Source organism: Pygoscelis adeliae, unplaced genomic scaffold (assembly GCF_000699105.1).
Source record: "Pygoscelis adeliae isolate BGI_AS28 unplaced genomic scaffold, ASM69910v1 Scaffold4, whole genome shotgun sequence".
NCBI lineage: Eukaryota > Metazoa > Chordata > Aves > Sphenisciformes > Spheniscidae > Pygoscelis > Pygoscelis adeliae.
Genome location: NW_008824986.1, coordinates 15,939,819 through 15,959,767, shown reverse-complemented (window position 1 = coordinate 15,959,767; position 19,949 = coordinate 15,939,819). Strand labels below are relative to the sequence as shown.

At 37.8% G+C, this 19,949-nt stretch overlaps 1 protein-coding gene across 1 annotated transcript in view; it reads right to left on the bottom strand.

Annotated features, from left to right (window-relative positions):
• Nucleotides 1-698: 698 nt before the first annotated feature.
• Nucleotides 699-19,949, bottom strand: part of CCDC186 (coiled-coil domain containing 186) — a 21,572-nt gene continuing 2,321 nt past the window's right edge. Inside the window, exons 2-15 of the mRNA XM_009325937.1 lie at nt 18,981-19,107; nt 16,393-16,521; nt 15,244-15,456; nt 13,643-13,762; nt 13,000-13,104; nt 12,555-12,653; nt 11,718-11,804; nt 10,774-10,916; nt 7,474-7,729; nt 6,630-6,819; nt 5,447-5,527; nt 4,169-4,379; nt 2,896-3,115; nt 699-2,178 (exon numbers count right to left, since the gene is read on the bottom strand). Of these exons, the coding sequence (XP_009324212.1) occupies nt 2,095-2,178; nt 2,896-3,115; nt 4,169-4,379; nt 5,447-5,527; nt 6,630-6,819; nt 7,474-7,729; nt 10,774-10,916; nt 11,718-11,804; nt 12,555-12,653; nt 13,000-13,104; nt 13,643-13,762; nt 15,244-15,456; nt 16,393-16,521; nt 18,981-19,107 (2,065 nt within the window). The 3' untranslated portion in view covers nt 699-2,094. The remainder of the gene's footprint in view (nt 2,179-2,895; nt 3,116-4,168; nt 4,380-5,446; nt 5,528-6,629; nt 6,820-7,473; nt 7,730-10,773; nt 10,917-11,717; nt 11,805-12,554; nt 12,654-12,999; nt 13,105-13,642; nt 13,763-15,243; nt 15,457-16,392; nt 16,522-18,980; nt 19,108-19,949) is intronic.

The following is a 19,949-nucleotide window of genomic DNA, read 5'->3' as shown; positions in this document are numbered from 1 at the left end:
AAGCTATGTTTTGACATGCAAATTGTTCCAAACACTTTCTTTCAGCAGAAGTTCTAGTTCAGTCACAAACAACACACTTCTTGGAAGCTGGTGACAAATCTGTTTCAGCAGAGCCAGGTATTTTCCTCTTCACATCACTTAACAGCAAAGCAGAGGTAGTCCCGTGACTGGACTGGTCCAAATTCCCTAACACTTCAGATAACCATTGCTCTCAGGAATTAGAAAAATAGATGTATAAAAACCCACCCGGATTAAAGGCTCACAGTGTCTACAATGCTTGGTCAGGTTTTAAATAACTTGTTTCCACCCTCCCTTTCTAAAGAAATACTTAATCCTTTGACACTGAAAGGACCTGCCGTCCAAGACTCCTGAAGCTCTCTGGACCACAAATCAGGTCCTGATCCCGCAAGGACTTTCAGAGATGCCTATCTTTAAAGTAAAAAGGAAGTTTCACTGTCTTGCATCAAACTACTCAAACCAAATCAGGCCCTTTTGCTCAATTTGGTTCATTACAAAGCTCAAGTGACTCAGTGGCACCTGAAAATGGAGCACACACCCCTAAGTCACTTAGATGCTTTGATAAATTGTCCCCCCCCGCGTGCTGCCAGATTCAGGCCTCTTGTTTTGTGTATGATGCAAATGGTGCCTTCGGCAAGATAGATCCCCTCCCTCCCCACCCCAAGTATCCTTTCTGATTAAAATAGCTAAAGCATTGCTATTGTAGATGTACATTGAATCTTTTTTTCATGATAATAGGAAGTTCAAGTATTTAATAAAAACCCGAAGTATATATTTACACTGTGATCTGGTCAATTCATTTTGGTCAAAAGGCAATAAATACAGAAATCTATGCATTTACTGCTGGAATAGACATACTTCAATTCCTGTAAGTTACTTATCCTGGAAGTAAAATGTGAATATGACATTGTGACTAACCAGAATCTTGTCACCTTGATACTCTTCCTCCATCACCATCTCAGCCACTGAAGGACTAAGTAACAGCTCTTCAGTTCATGCCATTTTGACCAACTAATTCTTCACGAAAGTAAAATTAAGGAGTTGCACAGATTTCTGTGCCGCTTTCACAGTCCAACCAATAGATTAAAACCCCATTTAGATATATTTTGCATTTCTTACCATTACTTTCACTGGCTGGTCTAGCCACAGTTAATGAGAAAACTTAGCTTCCATTTGTTTTTGAAAACAGATTTTCTGATCATCTGAAAACAGATGCAATCATGATGTCTACCTGTACATACGTAACAACGGGCAGTTAAAACTCCTACTTTTTAAAAGCTGTTAGTTATGCAGAAGGCCAGCGAACTTTATTAACCAATTATCTGGTATCAGACTTCTTTAGATCCATATGTCTAAAGATCAAGGGTTTACAGTATTTGTTGAATTGACATTTGTTTCAATTCTACATACTCAACAACTGAATCAGAAAGCTTCTTAATCCCTTAGTTTTACTGTTGTTTCACTTCTTTCAAATAAAGAAACTGACCAGTTGAATGTTATCTAAAGCAGAAAATACGCAATATCATGGCCACCACGTAAAAAACAAGATTTTGTGACAAAGCATTTTTCCATGCGTGTGTCAAAAATGCTTAATCAACCTAAGTATCAGAAATAATATGCAAGAAAGGAAATAACATCTGAAAGCCCTTAAAGCTCAGTAACACTGGATATGTTCAACAGCAACTAAGACATAATTGGTTTTATTTTTTCAAGCTCCATCATTAAGAGACTGATTAATTATACAGTGCAGAAATTAAAATCTCACTGCAACTCACTCAAAACATAGTATGCACTGCAAAGCATCTGTATGTCATTTCAAATAAAGTTTTAGATAAATGTAGTGTGTAGTAAAATTCAGCAACACCTCAGGCTGGTATTGGGTAGACAGAACCACGTTGATGCCAAACCCTGTAGATCTCTCACGCGAGTAAGTCTGTATGGTTAAAGGCTGTATATGCAAAATACCAGATGCTTGTGCTGGCAGGCAATCAAATTTCAGGAAAAATGTAAAAAACAGTGGTCTGTAGCACCTGCCTTTTTTGCATCTTCATGTTGGTTATTCCATAAAAGTTTTAGTTATGTCTGCTTTATTCTCTGTTCCAGTTCATGCTTGTGTTTAATAAGCCGTTCTATTTCTGTTCCTAGAGTTTGAAGGTTTTCCTTTGTGGGGGGAAAAAGGATAGGGTAAGTTACACAGGGAAAAATGAGTCAATCAGCACAAAATGCACTAGTACATTAAAATTACCGTTTATGTCAGCAGGTCGATACTTTCAAGTATCCAGAACAAGTGCAAATGATTAGAGAGAGTTGGGGAAATCCAAACTCATTTCAATAAAGGATGCAAAGCTCTCAGCAAGTCTTTTTTTGCGGTTACTAATATTCTACAGGCTGTCTAGAAAGTATAGCGTTCAAGGGGAATGATAATTACAGGAAGAGATCTTCAACTTCTGCAGAACACTGCAGTCCGGCTAGCAGCCTGCACAATGTTTTCCAGCCCGCCACCTTTCCCTTGCAGCAGACATGCTGCCCCAATAGCTCAATAGCAGCTACTGGCACAGGGCCAGGCATTTAGAGCCCATGCCCCTGGCTCCACGTTACTGGGGGAGAGCATGGAGAGGCCCTTCATCACTGAATGCACACGCAGCCCAGAATTTATTTCAAGCAGCAGCCCGTTAGTACAGCATACAGTGAGGGTCCCAAAACAGAGGTTCAGCATGGATCACGTTACAGAACTCTGATTAACCCAATGCTGCCAGCGTCACCAATTCACAATGAGCCGACTTCTGAAAAGTCTCCTCCTTTTAACAGCATGCATCTCTCTGAAGGCAGTATCACAGAACCACAAGAATGTGCTGAAGAACTGGCATAGCTACTCACTTTCAATGTAATATTTTTCAGTAGTGTATCTTCTAACACAGCCTGCAGCTTCCTGTTTATCTCTAAGGAGAGTTCCAACGTGAGACCGCTATCTGCGGGATGAGATGTATACAGAGATGCCATAATCCCGCCTCGTCTACTCAAGTGTACTTTGTTGAAGTCAGAGGCCTCTGATGATAGTGTTCCAGCTTCTTCCCGCAAAATGTAACTCTGAATAATTCTGGGGGAGGGAAATTTAAAAAAAAACATTACAGCATTACAAGGCAGTGAAAAGTCAGACATTGAAGTAACTTCAGATTCCTGACATAAGAGTAATTTTATTTTCAAGCAGTACTGTATTACTGAAAAGGCAGTAAAAATCAACTCCTGCGATTTCTAGGTCAGAGGAAAACCTGGGATACCACAAGTACTATAGGACATGCTGGTAAGCGGAGTCACTACAGTGTGCAAGGTTTACATATTTAGAAGTATTTTGCTCCAGTAGCAATATTACTTTCTCAAAAAAAGGTACTTAAAAATGCCTCTCCACTTTTCCTTGCTGAAAGACTCGAGACAGGGAATCTTAAGCTTTTTACAGATGAGACAAAAATTACAAAGTCTCTGCTCAAGAGTCTTCTCAGGCTGTGATCATGTTCTATGAAATGGTACCAGATGGGCATAAATGTATAGGCTCGTTAAGCAAGGACTGTACTTAACAGACAACTGTACTTTCCAGAGGAAGGTATATGCTACAATTTCTTCGCCTCCTAACTGAAGTTCCAGACATCACCCTGTAAGATGAGATTCCCATGTAAGCAGAATCTTCTCTCACATGTTAAATACCATCCACCTTTGGCTCAGACACACTGTTTGTTTGATATGCACGCCAGACTAGCATCTGGAATCATGCAGATTCTCCTTCAAAAACAAACACTTGCAATCAGCACCCTTTTAAGCACATGAAGAGAATGGACTCTTCTGCTAACCAGTGGCAGCAGTCCACCTTAAATCAGCCACCTGGTGACCATTTTGCTACCAAAAAACACCTGCACCATTCTATTCCTCCTGAAAAATTTTAGTAGTAAACAACTCAGCAATTACTGTAACTGCTGGGGAAAGATAAGGAGAAAAAAACCCCAAGACTAATCGTACCTTTGAGATTTACTGTCACTGCAGTATTTTTATTGTTTTAAGTATTTTCATTTAGACAATTTGTCTTACATAAAACCCAGAATACTTGTCTAGTGTACCAGCTCAACACTGAAAAACTGTATGAACAGAACTCAGAACATACTTTGTTTTTTTTCTGATTTCCTCCACCAGTTGTTTAATGTGATCCTCCATAAACTCCATCTTTTCATTTTTTCGAGCATGTGCCTTCTGTAGCCTTAGTATTCTTTCAACCAAGACAGACTTGTCCACCTCTGGGAAGCTATCCACAGCTACTGAAGATCCAGTATTCTCAGGTGACCGATCCTCATTGCTGCTGCGTGCATTAAGGGACCCTGCCAACACATCCATATTTGTAAAAGCTCTTTTTGCTTTTATACCAGGTAAAACATCTCCACTAGTGCAGTGCATGCATTCATTACATTTCAGTGGCTTAGGATATTTTCTTCAGAATGTCAGTTTCCCTTATATGTTAGTGGGTTTTTATATAAACAATCCTTATACCATTTAAATGACACATGCTGAAACAGCAGTGTAGTCCCCTAGCATGGGCATAGCTCCTTTAACATAAGTGTGCTTGCTTCAGTAATGCTTATTCCTGCGTAAGTACCTTCATATTCATTAATATTACTTTGTACAAGACTGAGTGATTTTAAACATATCTGTTTTGGAATCCAGTAAAATTACAACACTATGAAAACTGCGTACAGACTGACAAAAGCCCTATGTATAAACACTCTGCAGCACTGATCACTTAGAGCTTGAAATATTTTCTTTTCTTTCTGTTCTTCTCTCTAAGTATTCATCTCTCTTATACAGTGAGATTACAGGACACTGACAGAACTAACCAAACTTAAAACCCAAAGATATTGAAGAAGAAAAGAGGAGATGTTTTCAGTGCTAAAGATAACTGCATTACTTCTAACCAGATAGAAAGTAATGAATTTTACACAAATAGCATGTTTAGAGGCATCAGTGTAATTGATTTATCATTTACACAGTTGCAACTGTCAATAGTGCAATTAAACAATGTTGGAAGCCACTGCTCATTTTTGTTTTCCCTCTGGCAGCATTTAAGAGAGTCCTCTATAAACTGGAGTCCTCTGAGCTTCCTCCAAACATAAAAGCAACAAAATAAAAGAGGTAGGCATTTAAAAAGAACGAAAATATATAAACATTATAAACATTAAACTTTAATCTCGTATTAAGAATAAGCACCTACAACTGCATTCAGCCAAGTGCATTTTGGTGCTTAAGGGCTATTTTGTCAGTTTTGATGGGAGGCTGCCCACACACTGCATATACACAAACCACAGAAAGAGCAAGGCTCACAGCAGCACGCCGTGGCAACCTTATTAAGATCGAAGGATTGTTTTGGCAGCCCTGCTATGTGCTATATTACCTGATGAACTGGAACGGCTCCCCATGCTGCTGACTTCTTTGTCGTAATTACTATTTTCCATCTGATCCAATTTCCTCCGTGCTAAAAGTGTAATAAAATTATGGTTACCAACAGGAGATTAAACCCCCAAAATCATAGTGTTACACAACATACAAAAACTCTAATCCTCTCTGACCTGCACGAATTTAACATGGCTTGACAACTGAAAGATAGTGGTAGCAACTAAAAATCTTAGGGGAAAAAACCCCAAAACCAAGCAGTTCCCCACCTCTTCCTGCCCCCAACCATGAAGCACCTGGATGCAACATCCACCAAGATCCCTATACCCTGCAGCAGTTGCCAGTTGAAGGGGGTAATGTCATACATAGGATTAACTGGGAACAGTAAGACTTAAATTTGATTTTACTTTTGATTGGGACTGCCATGTAAATAACTACTGAATGACAGAATGGCATCTCACAACTGTATCACTACTGGAAGCTGAGTGTAGTACTTGTGCCAGAAGCACCACTCATTCAGTAGGGGATCAAGAGGGAAAGTGCACAGCTGTTCATATATACACAAAGAGAGACATGGAACTTGTCTTGCACAATGCCAACAAGATCTCTTCTTTCAAATACATTTCAAACAGATTTGATTATATTCAAATCTATTTGCATTCAGAGCATATGCATTATGGGGTATTTAATGATTTCTATTTGTTGACAAAATTAGTCATCAGTCTCTCCATATCCACCTTTAAAAACTGAAGTGCTTTGTTTAATATACTAAAAAAATAACTGTCACCAGCAATTCCCGATACAGTCAGCAACTAGGAAACTTCTAGCAACTTTTGAATATACTCCTACACAAACCAGGATCCATATATACCCACAGTGACATTTCAGTAGTCACATACATGATAACAAAGACCAAGCTCTTTTGAAATAAATCTTTCATTTTGTAACTAAGCCTATTTCAAAAGTTATATTTAAGACTGAAAATTGACACTAAGGCCTGTTTCCTGTAACTGCAGTTTCCCCATGATCTAACTTGCTCACTCACTCTGTCTTTTGGGATAGGGAGAGCTTGAAGGGCTACACTCAAACAGCACGCATACGCAGCTAGGACCCTAGTCTCTGGCAGATACTGTGAAGGGGCTTACAGATGGGGCTGACTCATTATATCTGAAAATAATTTCAACCTAGCTGAAGTTGTTTTGTGAGATCTTTCAGGTTTGCTGCATGCTTGCGCTTCTGGGTAGCCAGTTCATCTTTCAGTTCATCTACGTGGGTCTTCAGCGCTGTTAGTTCTTTCTGCTCTGAAGCTAGCTGAGCCTGTAGTGTCTCAACCTCTAGCTTTCGCTGATCCTCCTCCTTCTGCAACTTGGTGGCCTGAAATTGTAGTTTTATTTTCAGTTACACACAAAAAAAATCCAGCCTAACCATACTGTATGCTCAACAGCCCTAACTCTGCACTTTATTTTCCACCTGCGAATCACTCACATTTTACATTTATTATTTAGGCTAAACACTACCACTGCAAATTAATATGCAGCACAGTGCAACGCTGCAGTAAGACTCCTGAACTATCTCCAAAACATCTACATGATACAGTAGACAGCCATGCAGAGCTGTACAGCGCAGTCACATTACCTCCCATGACACACTAAGTTTATTAAAAATTACATTTATCTCACAGTACAAAGAGGACCAAAGAAACAGTTTACAGTAATAAATTTCACAGACAAATTACAACCTTTTGATTGCTTCAATGACAGTTGCACAGAGAACAACTCCGTACTTCCAGAAAAACAGAAAGAGCAATACAGTAACACCCCCTCATTCCAGTGCAGTGTGCTTCAAGATTTCTTTCCCCTTAGAAACATGAGGTGTTCATATCCCGCTGCTATTATTCTATCAAACTGGCAAACCGAGCAAGAAATTGCAGTCAGGTAAGTAAAGACACAAGGTGGAATTCACGCGCGACATCTTTACCAGTATCAGGCATCTTGCTAGTGCAAAAAACAAGCTGCACGTTGTACTCACCAGATCATCTTTAGTCTGTTGAACACATTCCAGTTGATTCTGCAGCTCTCTTTCGCTGTAAGAAAGCTTATCCAACTGGCTCTGTAAGGAATTGTTTTCAGACTGAAGCTGTGCATTCTTACTGGTTAATTTTTCAGTGAATATCAATAGCTCAGATTCTCTTTTCCGACTACCTTCAATGTCCTTCTGGAGATCAGCAATCAGAGAATTGAAACCATCTACTTCTTCCTTTAAAGCACTGATTTCTTGTTCATCTCTGTCAAAACAATTGTATCTCATTAGGGATAAGCTGAGCTTAAAGATATGAAACCTTATTGAAATAAAAGCATTCAGGTCAAGACCAAACAAGGCAGAGGGACAAATTAATGACCCTGGAGCATCTGTTAGTCACTGGGTGGTTTTAAATGCCAAAGGAGTTTGCAAATTCCATTTCATGACATGTTGCAGTGCTGAAGTGACAGATATCTGTATCCCACAGAAGGACATGCAGTCATTGCTTCCTCAAGGAAGACCATCTCTCTATATTCAACTTCATGAGCTTCAGTATAGGGTATAAACAAAACCCTCAAAACCAGATCCTGTAGATAAGAGGAAGGTCTGCACACCCAACAAAGGTGGTCATTCTGTAAGGGGACCTGTCTTTAAGAGATGGGGAAATACTCCAGTTTTGAGCTTCTCCAGAACAGCAGTACGGTGACTTCTGAAACATCCTTATCCAAGCAGTGCAGCCCCGATTCAAAGGACCCGTCTTACTCCATTATCCCTCCCCCAATCCTCTACAAAACAAGTTCTTGTTTCTACTGAAGCACTCCCATTAGGAGACTTGATCTATCACTTGCAAACCATTTGAGCAAGAAAGGCCATATCTTCAGTTATGATCAACATTTTAGAGAAAGTGATTGAAATTAATTCCAAAACTACACAGCTGTTAAAAAACTTACAGACTAAAAATGTCCTCCTCTCATTTGCTCTTGCAATATTATTTCATGATTTCATTTCTTCAATCATAGGATTTTCTACAACTTTCTAAAACCTTACCTTCCAACATCAACAGAAAAACCCTCACCTCTCTTTCTCACAGGGAGTGTGTATATTCAAATTTAAAAATAAAATTAAAGTTATACAAAGCAAGGGCACACATCTCATTTAATTCCCTGTCAGACAATGTAATTACCAGGAGGCTCAATTCACTTTCAACTAACAACCCCATATCAACATGTTTCTTCAAGCAGAGGTGAGGCTCAGACAATCCAAATCATTAATCATTCTGAAAAAGAACTATAATTTTGTAAAACTAAGTAACTGAATTCTACTAGCACATCATTACTATAAATTACATGCTACCAGCTACCAAAATGAGGAGTTCATGTGGTTAATGACAACAGAAGTTAGCTAGCATTGCAGTACCAAAGGATAATATCAAATGTATTGCGTCCCGCCTTTACAGTCTTTTTTAGGCTAATTCTACCTTTCAGAAGATGTAAGACTGAACAACTACAGCACAGATTTTTTTCAACCATTTATGCTGCAAAATATGTCACCTATAGCTCCCATTTAAAAACCTATGCCAGAAGGCTATGCTTCTATTTTACATTTCCAAATATGTTGTTTCATTATGACAGGAGAAATCTCTAGTTAAGAGTCAGGGTTGAACCAGCCAAAATTAAATGCTTAGACCATCCTAAAAGAGATCTCTAGCTACCCTTAAAGGTCTCCAATGAAGGAGACCAGGCAACACTGGAGGTAATCGGTATCCAGCTCAGCCATAAAGTTCTTCCCAGCATTCAACTTAAAGTCATCTTTCCTGCAAAACTCCATTTTTATCCTTCCTCCAGTGAACAAGGATAGCCAAACATTTCCTTTATAATAGCCTTTTACACATTTAAGGATGTCTCTCTTCTGTCTTCTCTTTCCTAGGCTAAAGAAACCTGCCTCCTCTATTCTTCTCTCATCAAGAAAACAGACTAAGATTTTGGTGAATTAAGATAAAATTCCTTCCATTTGCTTCCAAGAAAAATGAAAGGCAGTAAGTTCATTTATTCTACACAATAGGAAAAACAGAGGTCAAGATTCCAGGATTTCTCTTTCATAGATGATAACAGGAATTTACTGGTCTAAATTTTAAATCTCTGGTCAAGATTCCACAACTTTATCAAACATTCTCAGGAATACTGGAAAAACATTAACATCGGAGAAGTAAAAAACAATATGAAACTTGATGTAGGGATAGTTAAGTGTTGTATGGGAAGGATACTTAAAAAAAATTGATCCAAATTGAACAGGAATAAGAGACAGATATTTAAGCATGTCTCAATTACCGAGAGGAAAAGATAACTGGAAAGACACATTTGTAGTTTCACACTGATCACAGCTATTTTAATTCATTTGCCAACATCCCAAGTGAAAAATAACTGTTATTGATTGAAGTGTAAGTTTCAGTCATCTCTAAGAGATTGCAGTTTCCCTAGAAAGGCTGATGAGACAGTGCCAATACAGCTGACCAGCACACAGCAAGTGGAAAATGCTTCATTCTCTAAACCCTGAAGAAGGCATTTAATCACGGAAATATTTTTCAATGATAAATAAGAACTGTTTAAAAGCACAGGAGGGACACATGGGTCGTTCTGCTTAGCTGACGCTTGTCCATCTCCATTTATGCAACTCCATTAGAATCAGTGAAGTGGATAGCATTTCGATATTCTAGTCCATGTGTACCATATAGAAATATGACTATGCGCAGACACTCCTGAAGTGTCCATGAACCCAACTCTTCCCTGAGATCATTTCCCTCACATTCTTAAATGAGCAAACTTTGACACAGCAGAATGAATTCCAGTCCATCAGAAACACAAGTGCTTCCTACTATCTGAATAAAGCATCTGCCAAATATATAAAACTGTTTTTGTTGAATACTTTCATTCATCCATCTCAATTTTGAAGCAATCTATCTTTCCAGTTCAGTTGCTTTTCCCCAGTCTTTCAATAAAACGAGCACTGGGCAGACACCTAGAAGACATAACTTCCTACAGAGTAGCCAGAAAGCAAGCACTTCTTATTCTAATAATGAAAGATGTAAGAATATAACTTATCAGCCTCAATCCCCTCATCTTGTAAGAGGCCACAAGGGTTGTCTCCAGTACTAGCAAGATTGATTTAGATCAGAAAAACACTTAAATCAGGACAGGGATTCTTCAAATTACAATACATTTCAAAGCATCAATAATTTCAATTAAAAAACAAAAACCCCTTTCCACATCCCCGATAAACATTTAAATCATTCCTCAAAGTGCACAGCTGTACCTCTGATGTTGATCCTGCAGGCGATCTACAGTTTTGACTCTGTCCAGCAAATTCTGAATTTCAGTTTTCTGTCTATTAATGATTTCTTTATACTTGGATAACTCATCTTCCGTTCTTAAACGCTCATCCTCTAGACACTTTACCTAAATAGAAAAAAAAACAGAAACTATTTATTCTCCCAAACTTCAGAGCTGAATTATTCTGATCAAATGTCTAGATTGTTGTACAAAGCTCCTGTGGTTTTTTTTGGTGATTCCAAGTAGCTTAGAACAATATCCCAGATGAAACAAATATTTCAGATCAAATACAGTCAGCAAAATAAACAGACAAAAAAAGCAAAAAAAGTCAAATTAAACAAGTGTGATTAACATTAGTTTTGTCCAAAGACTGAAACTTATCAGTCTAATGGACCAGGATCCAAAGAGATCATTTTTCCCCAGTTACAAAGCCAACCCTTTACTATGTCTTCCTCCCCTTTTCTAAGATCCTCTCAAGCTAAAACCCTGCTCTGGGTAGAGGGACCGGCACAGTAATCTATAGACTGTTCAGAAGTTATGGATAGTACATACCCCTTACCAGAGGTCATATGTATGACCTCTACAAAAGTAGCTTCACAGGTAGGAAAAGTTTACAAGTATTTTTCATTTTCCAAAGTTACTAAATTTACAAGATGTTTACTAAAATGTTTCTCACAACTTTTCAGTCAAATGAGGTGCATACCATGAAACAAAACATTGTTGTATTATGGATCAACTGATACTCCCTAAGAAAGGCTACCCAGAGTCACAGTTACATATCCCTTCTAGTCTCACACCAGCCGGTCTGTAATCACACTGTTTATTCCAAAAGAAGTAAAAATACAATTAACAGATTGAATATAGTCTTGTTCCAAACCCCAACACTATACCTTTAGCTCCACTGCAATCCAACACAGCACACATTACCTTTGTTCTCAGTGTTCGAAGCTCATCCATGCCTTCTTTAAATGTTCTCTTCAAGTCTTCCAGTTCTTTTATTTTTGCATGATGCACCTTTTTAAAAAGTGAGAAGCTCCTTGAGAAATCTACACAGACAGTGGCATCTCCTGGGATGTCAAAAAAAAATCTAGGCCAATGCAGGCCACCACAACAGCTGAGACGGCTTAAGGCAGAACACGTACCCTTAAAGGTTTGTTTTACTTATTCAAAAAGCAAAGCAAAGCCTAAAAGCTTCTTTATTCTCAGAAGAACCGAGAACAAAAGTGAGATTACACACTCTGGTTTTAGGTGTACAAATCTAACCCACAACAGCCCCTGGGGAAAGTTCTAGGCAAACTGAAGATGGCATATGCACATATGAGCTGTGAGCAGGTACTAAATCATTAAAGAATTTAGCTTTTGGGCTAGCAAACGGCTACACAGAACAGAGGCTGTTCCCTGTCTCTCCTTGCCAAATAGCTTGGCAAAATGCTGGTCAGAGAAAGGCCTGCTTATCATCTGAATTTGTGCTCTAAATCAGAGCAACACTCATGTTTATAAATGAAAGAGCAGTTATTTCATCCTCATTATATCATCCTTTTCCCGTAACTTTGATTTTAAAAAGTGCATCCGAGGTAATAGCTAAAAACATCCTCCAAAAAGCAGGGCTGGACGCAGACACCTGGGCTGTAGTATTAGGCCAAAATGAAAAATGTTTGGCAAAAACTGTAAGCAGCTTAAAATAAGATTCTCAAAATTAAAAACTCATGGCATTCTTAAGTACTAAGTTGCCAACTGTGTTGTCTCCACACACCATATATTTACCTCCAGGTGATCTGACTTCTCCTGAATTTGTTTCTCTAGTTCTCCTTTAGTTACTCGGAGTTTTGCATCCAATTCATTTGATTTGATTTCTTCTGACTCCTAAAAGGATTGAAGATAGGCAAGTACAGTTTTAGAGTTTTATGTTCCCCTTTCTGGTTTTATGAGCATACAGACAGCTTTTCACATCACTACGTCTCTTTTCTGTAGGTACATATCTAGTAATTCTGAACATGCCAAGAAAGACCCCCACACTGCATGCCAATCAAGACAAACATTTTCCCTTTTATTCAACAGCTTTCCAAGTAAAGAAATCAGTGACTAGTCATCTCAGCTTTGTAGCTCGCACAGGATAATTCTTCCCTGCTACAGCTTAAGATAGAAAGAGACAAAAAAAGAAGACCCAGATGCTAAACGCTAATTTCACCTCCTGAGAAAATGTGCCTACTTGATAGGTTTTTATCATTTCTTGACAGTTTTTCCTTATCTGGTCTGCTTCTTCTTTTGCTTCAGTCAATTTTGTCGTTGCATCTTTGAGGCGTTCTTTGGTTTCCTACAAAAACAGTAATAAATGGGTTAAACCTATTTATCTAACTTAACGTGGGAAAAGCATTTCTCATAATGAAAGTTTCCTATTTCAGTCTGGAAAGAATTAACAACAACAACAAAAATACATCCAGCATTATTTTTCCTTCCTTCAACTATTACTTTATGCAATTGTTTGTTCCAACACTGAAAGCACAACAAAAGGACCTCTTGGTTATGTGCCATGCACATTTTCAGATGGTAGATTTAACTCTATCACATAAAAACTAAACTAAGATGACAGTTAATTCATACAAAAAAAAACAAATTAGAAGTTGATCACCAGATTAAACAGAATCCCCCCGATACACCTTCCCCTCACATCCTTTCAACATTTCTATATCAATATCTTTAAGAGCATTATTCTGACTTTTGCTGCAGGTATTCAAATTAAACAAAAAACACTTTAGAAACAGATTTTAGTACTATATAAAAAGTAAACAGTATAGCAACTACATTCCTCTGACTGTATTTTCATGTCACAGTACCCGTACCACTTCACTAACCTTGTGTGAATCCATTTCTGTTTTCAATTTGTTCTGAGCCCATTTTACTTTGATAACATGAGAATTGACTTCTTCTTTCAATTTTTCTATTTCTCTGTTGAGTCGAGTGGCTTCACCATCCTAAGAAGATTTCATAGATTTTATTTTATAGATTTAAATCATCCAGTGCTTCTACAAGACTCCTGCTCAAGTGTCAAATGTAGGTTTGTTTGGGTTTTTTTTTCTTACTTTCTGGATTTTGCAAAAGCATACACAGACTTGAGAGTGCTCAATAATGCTTTAGCCCATAACCCAGTGGTGAAAAAAAAAAATCATCAGCGTTCTGGTTTGAATAGCAAGGTAAGGCTGCATTACTGTTAATATACATTAATGTTACATATCTGTTAAAAGGCAAAGTACAGTCTAGAGTTCTGATCTAAAATAATTATCTCCTGGGTGAGCTGCACAGTCCTCTTTGTTCTTTTTTGGCAAAAGGATGAGGAAACAGGTTCAAAGCGGTAAGGTCATATATTATACACAGCTACAGACAAAAATTGTGACACCAATGGAATGGTATTACTAACTGTAGAGGTGCAGACTAGCGTGGGCACTGACAGCAAAATGTATGCAAGTCAAATCACTAACCTGTAAGTCAGCGTGAAGAAAGGATGTTAACAGAAGCACATTGCTGGCATAACCTTCTATACCGCTATCCACAAACCACTGCATTAAGCCAAATTTCCAAACTGTGTTTCTGAAGTAATAGGTTCATCTTACCAAAAAAATTTAAAGCAGCACTATATGAGGGCAGTACAATTCCCGTAAGGCTCTAGTGTAATCCTCAGGAGTTATGAAGATAGATAGTATGTTAAGTTTTGTTTAGGAAACCTGAAGTCATGCTCCCACTTCCTGTTCACGTGGAAGAGGACACTGAGGTGATTTTTTGTTTCAGAAGTGTAATTTTTAGGACTTTTAAGATGTATTTTTCTGATCGTTTTGTGCATAGTACAATTGCTCAGAAGAGGCCCAAATCAAAGTCTGAACCCCATTAATTTGTCAATTTTTGGATCTTTCATGTGAAATTCAATTGTGAAGCACAATACAGAAAGACCTGGATAATTTTAAGAGGCTGGTGGGAATCTCTTACTGGTTTCTAAAAAATGGCAGATTTTTGGAATTGGGCCTGAAAAATCCTACTGCTTTATTACCAATTTTTAGTAGTACAAAAGAGAAAATAGAGAGTGAAACCACAGAAAAATAGCAAAAGAGACTGCAATAATTTAATGCCATTACAGCCTTCTAAAAAAAGAATCCAAACAAGCTAGACATTCCCTCAAAATCCAGGCATCTGCAACAAACAGTCTTTTCAATTTTGTCAAAAAAAAACCTTAGTGTTTCACAAACTAATATTCAGGGAAATATTAAAAGGAACTTCAAACAGATGACAATGAGAACTCAGTAACTTCCTCCCCTTCCCTTGGAGAAAAGGGGTTTTCACAGCTATAAAGAAAACCAAATGAAAACAGGTTTCTTTCACCAAGTACAATAGCAAACAAGTGATAAGGTTGTTCTGATAGTACTTTTAATCATTCACTCAAGTCATACAGCAATACTTAGAGCACCTTAGATTCATAGAGCTGGTGCAATCTTCCTTTTTCCTGAGAAAGTTGTTTGATTTTATTAGTATGCTTTTCAATTTCTTTGTTTGCATCTCTCACTCTTCTCTCAAGTATCTCCTTTTCCTTTCGGAGGTCAAGTGACTCCTTCTCCCCTCGGACGTATTTCATCACCATTGTTTCCTTTTCATGGCGTGCTTCTTCACATTTCTTGTTTGCCTTGAAAAAATATTAAAATAGAATGAATCAACCTTGTATTTCTTAATTAGCTTTTATAAGACACTACTGGATATTTTCACTATTGCAGTATAGTAGCATAACAAAGTAGGACCCAGAAGCTCCAATTTTGCAAAGACTAACATTAGATCCCACTTAAGTACTGGAATTACTCATACTTCTAACAGTAAATACTCATCTAAGCAGCTGCAGCTTCACAGCTAAACATCTCAAATGAGTTATCAATACATTAGTAATTTGGAATATAATCTGTTGTTTCAGAAGGAAGTTGTAGTAACAAAACAATTTTGCAAACACCCAGTACCAGTCCTCTTTCTTCCCTCATCCACGTGCCAACTGCACAATCATTATCCAGTGGCTTATTTTTCAGATGGCTTATTTTTAAACATTTTCCCCCCCCTTTCCAAATAAATTCTGCTTCAAATAAAAAAAAGAATCAGGCACTGAGCTTTAGAGCTCATACAATAGAGAAAATACTCGGCAACATATGATATTAAGAAGGAAAAAAAAAAATCTCAGCTCTCACTAATACATGAGACAAAATAAGAACTTTGTGCTGGAGTTGAGAAAAATACCAATTTTGTGATAGCCTGTCTGAAAAAAGCCACTGTCAGCTTTTACCTCCTTTTGAACCAGTATCAGCTTACAGGCAAGGAAAATGAGATTTCCTTGAGGGCTGAATTCCATAAATACAAACATACACATTAAAGAGATTTATCAGGCACTCTAGAATGTTAACAGCTATTTAGAAATTCACTGATGCCAGTTATCAAAAATGCATGTATAACTGCACGCTAGTAGTTCCAGTTTTGGAAAATTTTTTTAGATCTAGTGATCTAACAATCTAGGCTGCATGTTTCCTACAAGAACCAAGTTTCCTCACAAGGTGTTCAATAATTAAAGGTTTTCCATTATTACCTGTTCCATTCGAAAGGCCATCTCTCTATGCAACTGCTGAATAGCATTTTTTGCTGCTGCATCTTGAGTTAAAAGTTTGTCTTTACTAGCTTTCACTTCTTTATTAAGCTCTTCTGTTCTTGCTTCCAGCTAAAAGACAACATTATGTTATAATTATAGGGAAAATAAGACTTTGATCATGTTTTGTACAGGCAGGAACACTTCACACAAAATTAGATGCTTCAACAGATATTTACCTGTATTTTACACTTGTCAAGCTGCAACTATCCGTATCAACACCTAGCTTTGCATTGCAGTACAAGCATGAAAGATGTCAATTCTCATCTTCAGTGAGACTGAAGATGCATCAAATCAAGTAAAACACAAGGCATAGTAATTTACTACACAAAAAATTAGATTGACAGCAAATGCTGAGATGCCAGAGCAGAGCTGGCTGCTCTCTGAAGTTGCTTCACCTTCCACCCTTTGGTTGCTATCGCTGTGCCATATTCTCCACCGTGCCAGCAAAGCAGTTATGCATCCATACTGAACTGGACTGGGAATTAATTCCTTGAAAAATAACTCAGCAAATAAAGAGGCACTTAGTCATTGTGCTGGCACTTTTTTTAGCTGCCTGGTGAACCAAGTCAGAGACCTGATCCAGCTGAAGAATAATTACCAATGTTCAACTGGAACATTTCCCAGAGCATGTTAACTGCACAGTCATGCAGATTCAGTAGAGAAAGCAGCAGCACTAGCGCAAAAGCAAGTGGTGGCTATGTAAGCTGTAATGCTGCCCAAAGGTTGTTCAAATTGTGCCTTAATGACTATCCTCTTGTGCCAGGGGAAAGCAAATTCACCAAGGTTAGTTTGGTTTTGTTTTGGGGGGGTGGGTGGTGTGTAAAAATGTGCAGGGTCACTATCTCAAAATCAGGGTCAGTATCTTAAAATTTTTGTGCAATTCCAAACCGCTACGTAAAAGGCAAAAACAACCTAAAATGCTTCTGTTACCACACAATGAACTGATCACACCCTCTTCAGCTTTGCAAAAGAATCATTGCCCATACAAAATAAGTTTTACACATACAAGCATGCATGTGCAGTTTGCTTGCAGTTGTGACCCCAGCCAAGCCTTCATTGACTTGAAAGCTACCAGAAAACACTAATTTAGAAATCATAACATTAAAACACTCACATCACAAACAAAAAAACCTCAAGTGTTTCACTGCAATGTATCTTTCTTACAACTCCAGGTGCTATCCAACTACAATACAAAAGCATTACACTCCAAACCAGTATTTTCTGAAATCACCTGCAAGCATGCAATATCACAGATCGTTCTTATCTGACCAGAAAACAGAAGAAACCCCCTCAAATATTTTTTTTTCCAGAATGGGATAAAGCAATCGCTGCATAATATAGCTTCATGAAATCATACAGTGCTATCATGGAAATACAGACAAGAGAGAATGAGTAAGCTGCTCATACTGATTTATTCAGGCATATGCAATTCCATTTGTAGCTTAAAAATAAGACTTTTAAATTCCATTTTCAATCACATCATGGATTTTCAAAGATTCTTTGAAATTAACCAAAGTTTCTACCTACATCAATACATTCCTCTGGAACACCACAAGCCTGACACACTGCTTTGCGAACAGATTTCTGTGTGATGCAGACATTAACAGAGAAACCTGACAACTAGGGTAGTATTACCAGTACTTTGACAAACAGAAATTAGTAATTTAAATGCTATCTCTTGCCAGATTTCTAAGCTGTAATCAGTTTATACAGCCAGGCCAACCAACTGTAGGAACATTAGCAGGTAACTTTGTAACTGACAAGCAATGACACCTGATGTGATACCTTTTCTTCCCACACTAAAACCAGCCTACACCAACGCATACTCTGTGTTCCCCTTTTGCCTGTCATGGTTCTAACAATTCACTGGGGAAATGCCTGTATACAGTAACTCATAATACCAAAATAATGTGCAAGACCACAGTTAACATGCTCTGCTCTTTATACATGTTCCACATACGTTTAACGTCTACAACTGTAACTACACACCCATCCACTTCTATTAGCAGATGCAGTAGTTAACAACAGAAGATAAAGACGACAAATTAAGAAGAAATTGGGCTTGATAAAACACTTGCATAAGATCTCCTTTATGTCTACATACAAGATATAAATCATCCTATCAGGACGATAGGATGATTTATGAACTTGTCGTTTTTTGTAAAAAGGTCTAACAGGCCTTCAACATACACCGTCTCCAGCAGGAAGCCAAGGTACACATAACCTACCCACCATGGCAACCCACAAAACACTAACTCTCTTGACTTTAAAAGAGACTTCCAGACACAGAACACTTAAGTGATCTTAATCTAGAAAGTCAGTTTATCCAAAGACACTAAACACTTTTAGCCAATGAATAATATTTCTTGCAATGGAAGAGCAGATTTATCCTCTTAAAAAGCTTAGGATAATAAGCACGGGCATTCCTTCCTTCTCCTCTATGCTACCAAGGACATCTTATTAAACAGTGGCAATAGTGACATTGTATACAGGTGAGATACTAACCAGCACTTCTGTTTTATCTGTACCTGTTTAATAATGTTGAGGTGCTGCTTTTCTGTTTCTGTTCGTTTTTTCAATTCATCTTTTAAGTTGTCCTTTTCTGAGCAAATTTCCAAAATCAGTTCCTGATGTTTTTTATTTTCTTTAATCAATCTGTAAAGAAAAAAAAATGAAATTAAGTGCAAGATACTTCAGTACCGGTTTTGTTTGTTTGTTTTTTAATTTTGAGATATATGGTTTTTCCTCTTTGATCTGCAAATTTTATTGGGAGTCACAGCCAGAAACACTAATGAAATCCATGAAAGCCTTACAAAAACAAAACAGAAGTATGTTGTGCTTGTGAAACAACTCCAAACCAGCAAGCAGCATCTTCCTTGTGAGCAAACTGCTTGTTTCCAGCATTTTGGGGTTGTTATTGTCCATGATGAAGTGAGACATTTGGTACCTCTATGCAACTACAGAACTGTAAATGTTAACAATTTTAAGGTACTTGTCTTACAAGTAACTTCCAGTCAGATAGCTCCACCAGTCAAACGTCTGAAAACACAGGTACTGTACTCATTTCATGGATTGCTCAAAGTAGCCCTTGAAGTTCACAACCTAGTAAGAAAAGGAACCCCGATTTTCTAAGACCTAAATAGGTATGTAACTACAACAGCGTCCATGCTCATACTCCTTATAAAGTTCAAATTTTTAGCAATAGTTTGTTCCTTTGCAGCTCAGCTGCTTGAAGCCTGAGTTGAAGCTGACACATATTTAGTTTGACCTTCTAGCACTGCAACAGAAGATAGTTATACATAAAACTCAGAAGTTACATTGTTAGAACTGCTGAATAAACAGTCTCAAATATATTTAAATGTTTAAAGATAGTTAGATGGTGGATATTTTAGGACACTAATTGCATGAATAATTAGGGAGGCATGGACTTACCTGAACAAGATATTTAAATAACCCTTTACATATACTTTCATCTTTAGCTCCCCTCCGGGGGGGGG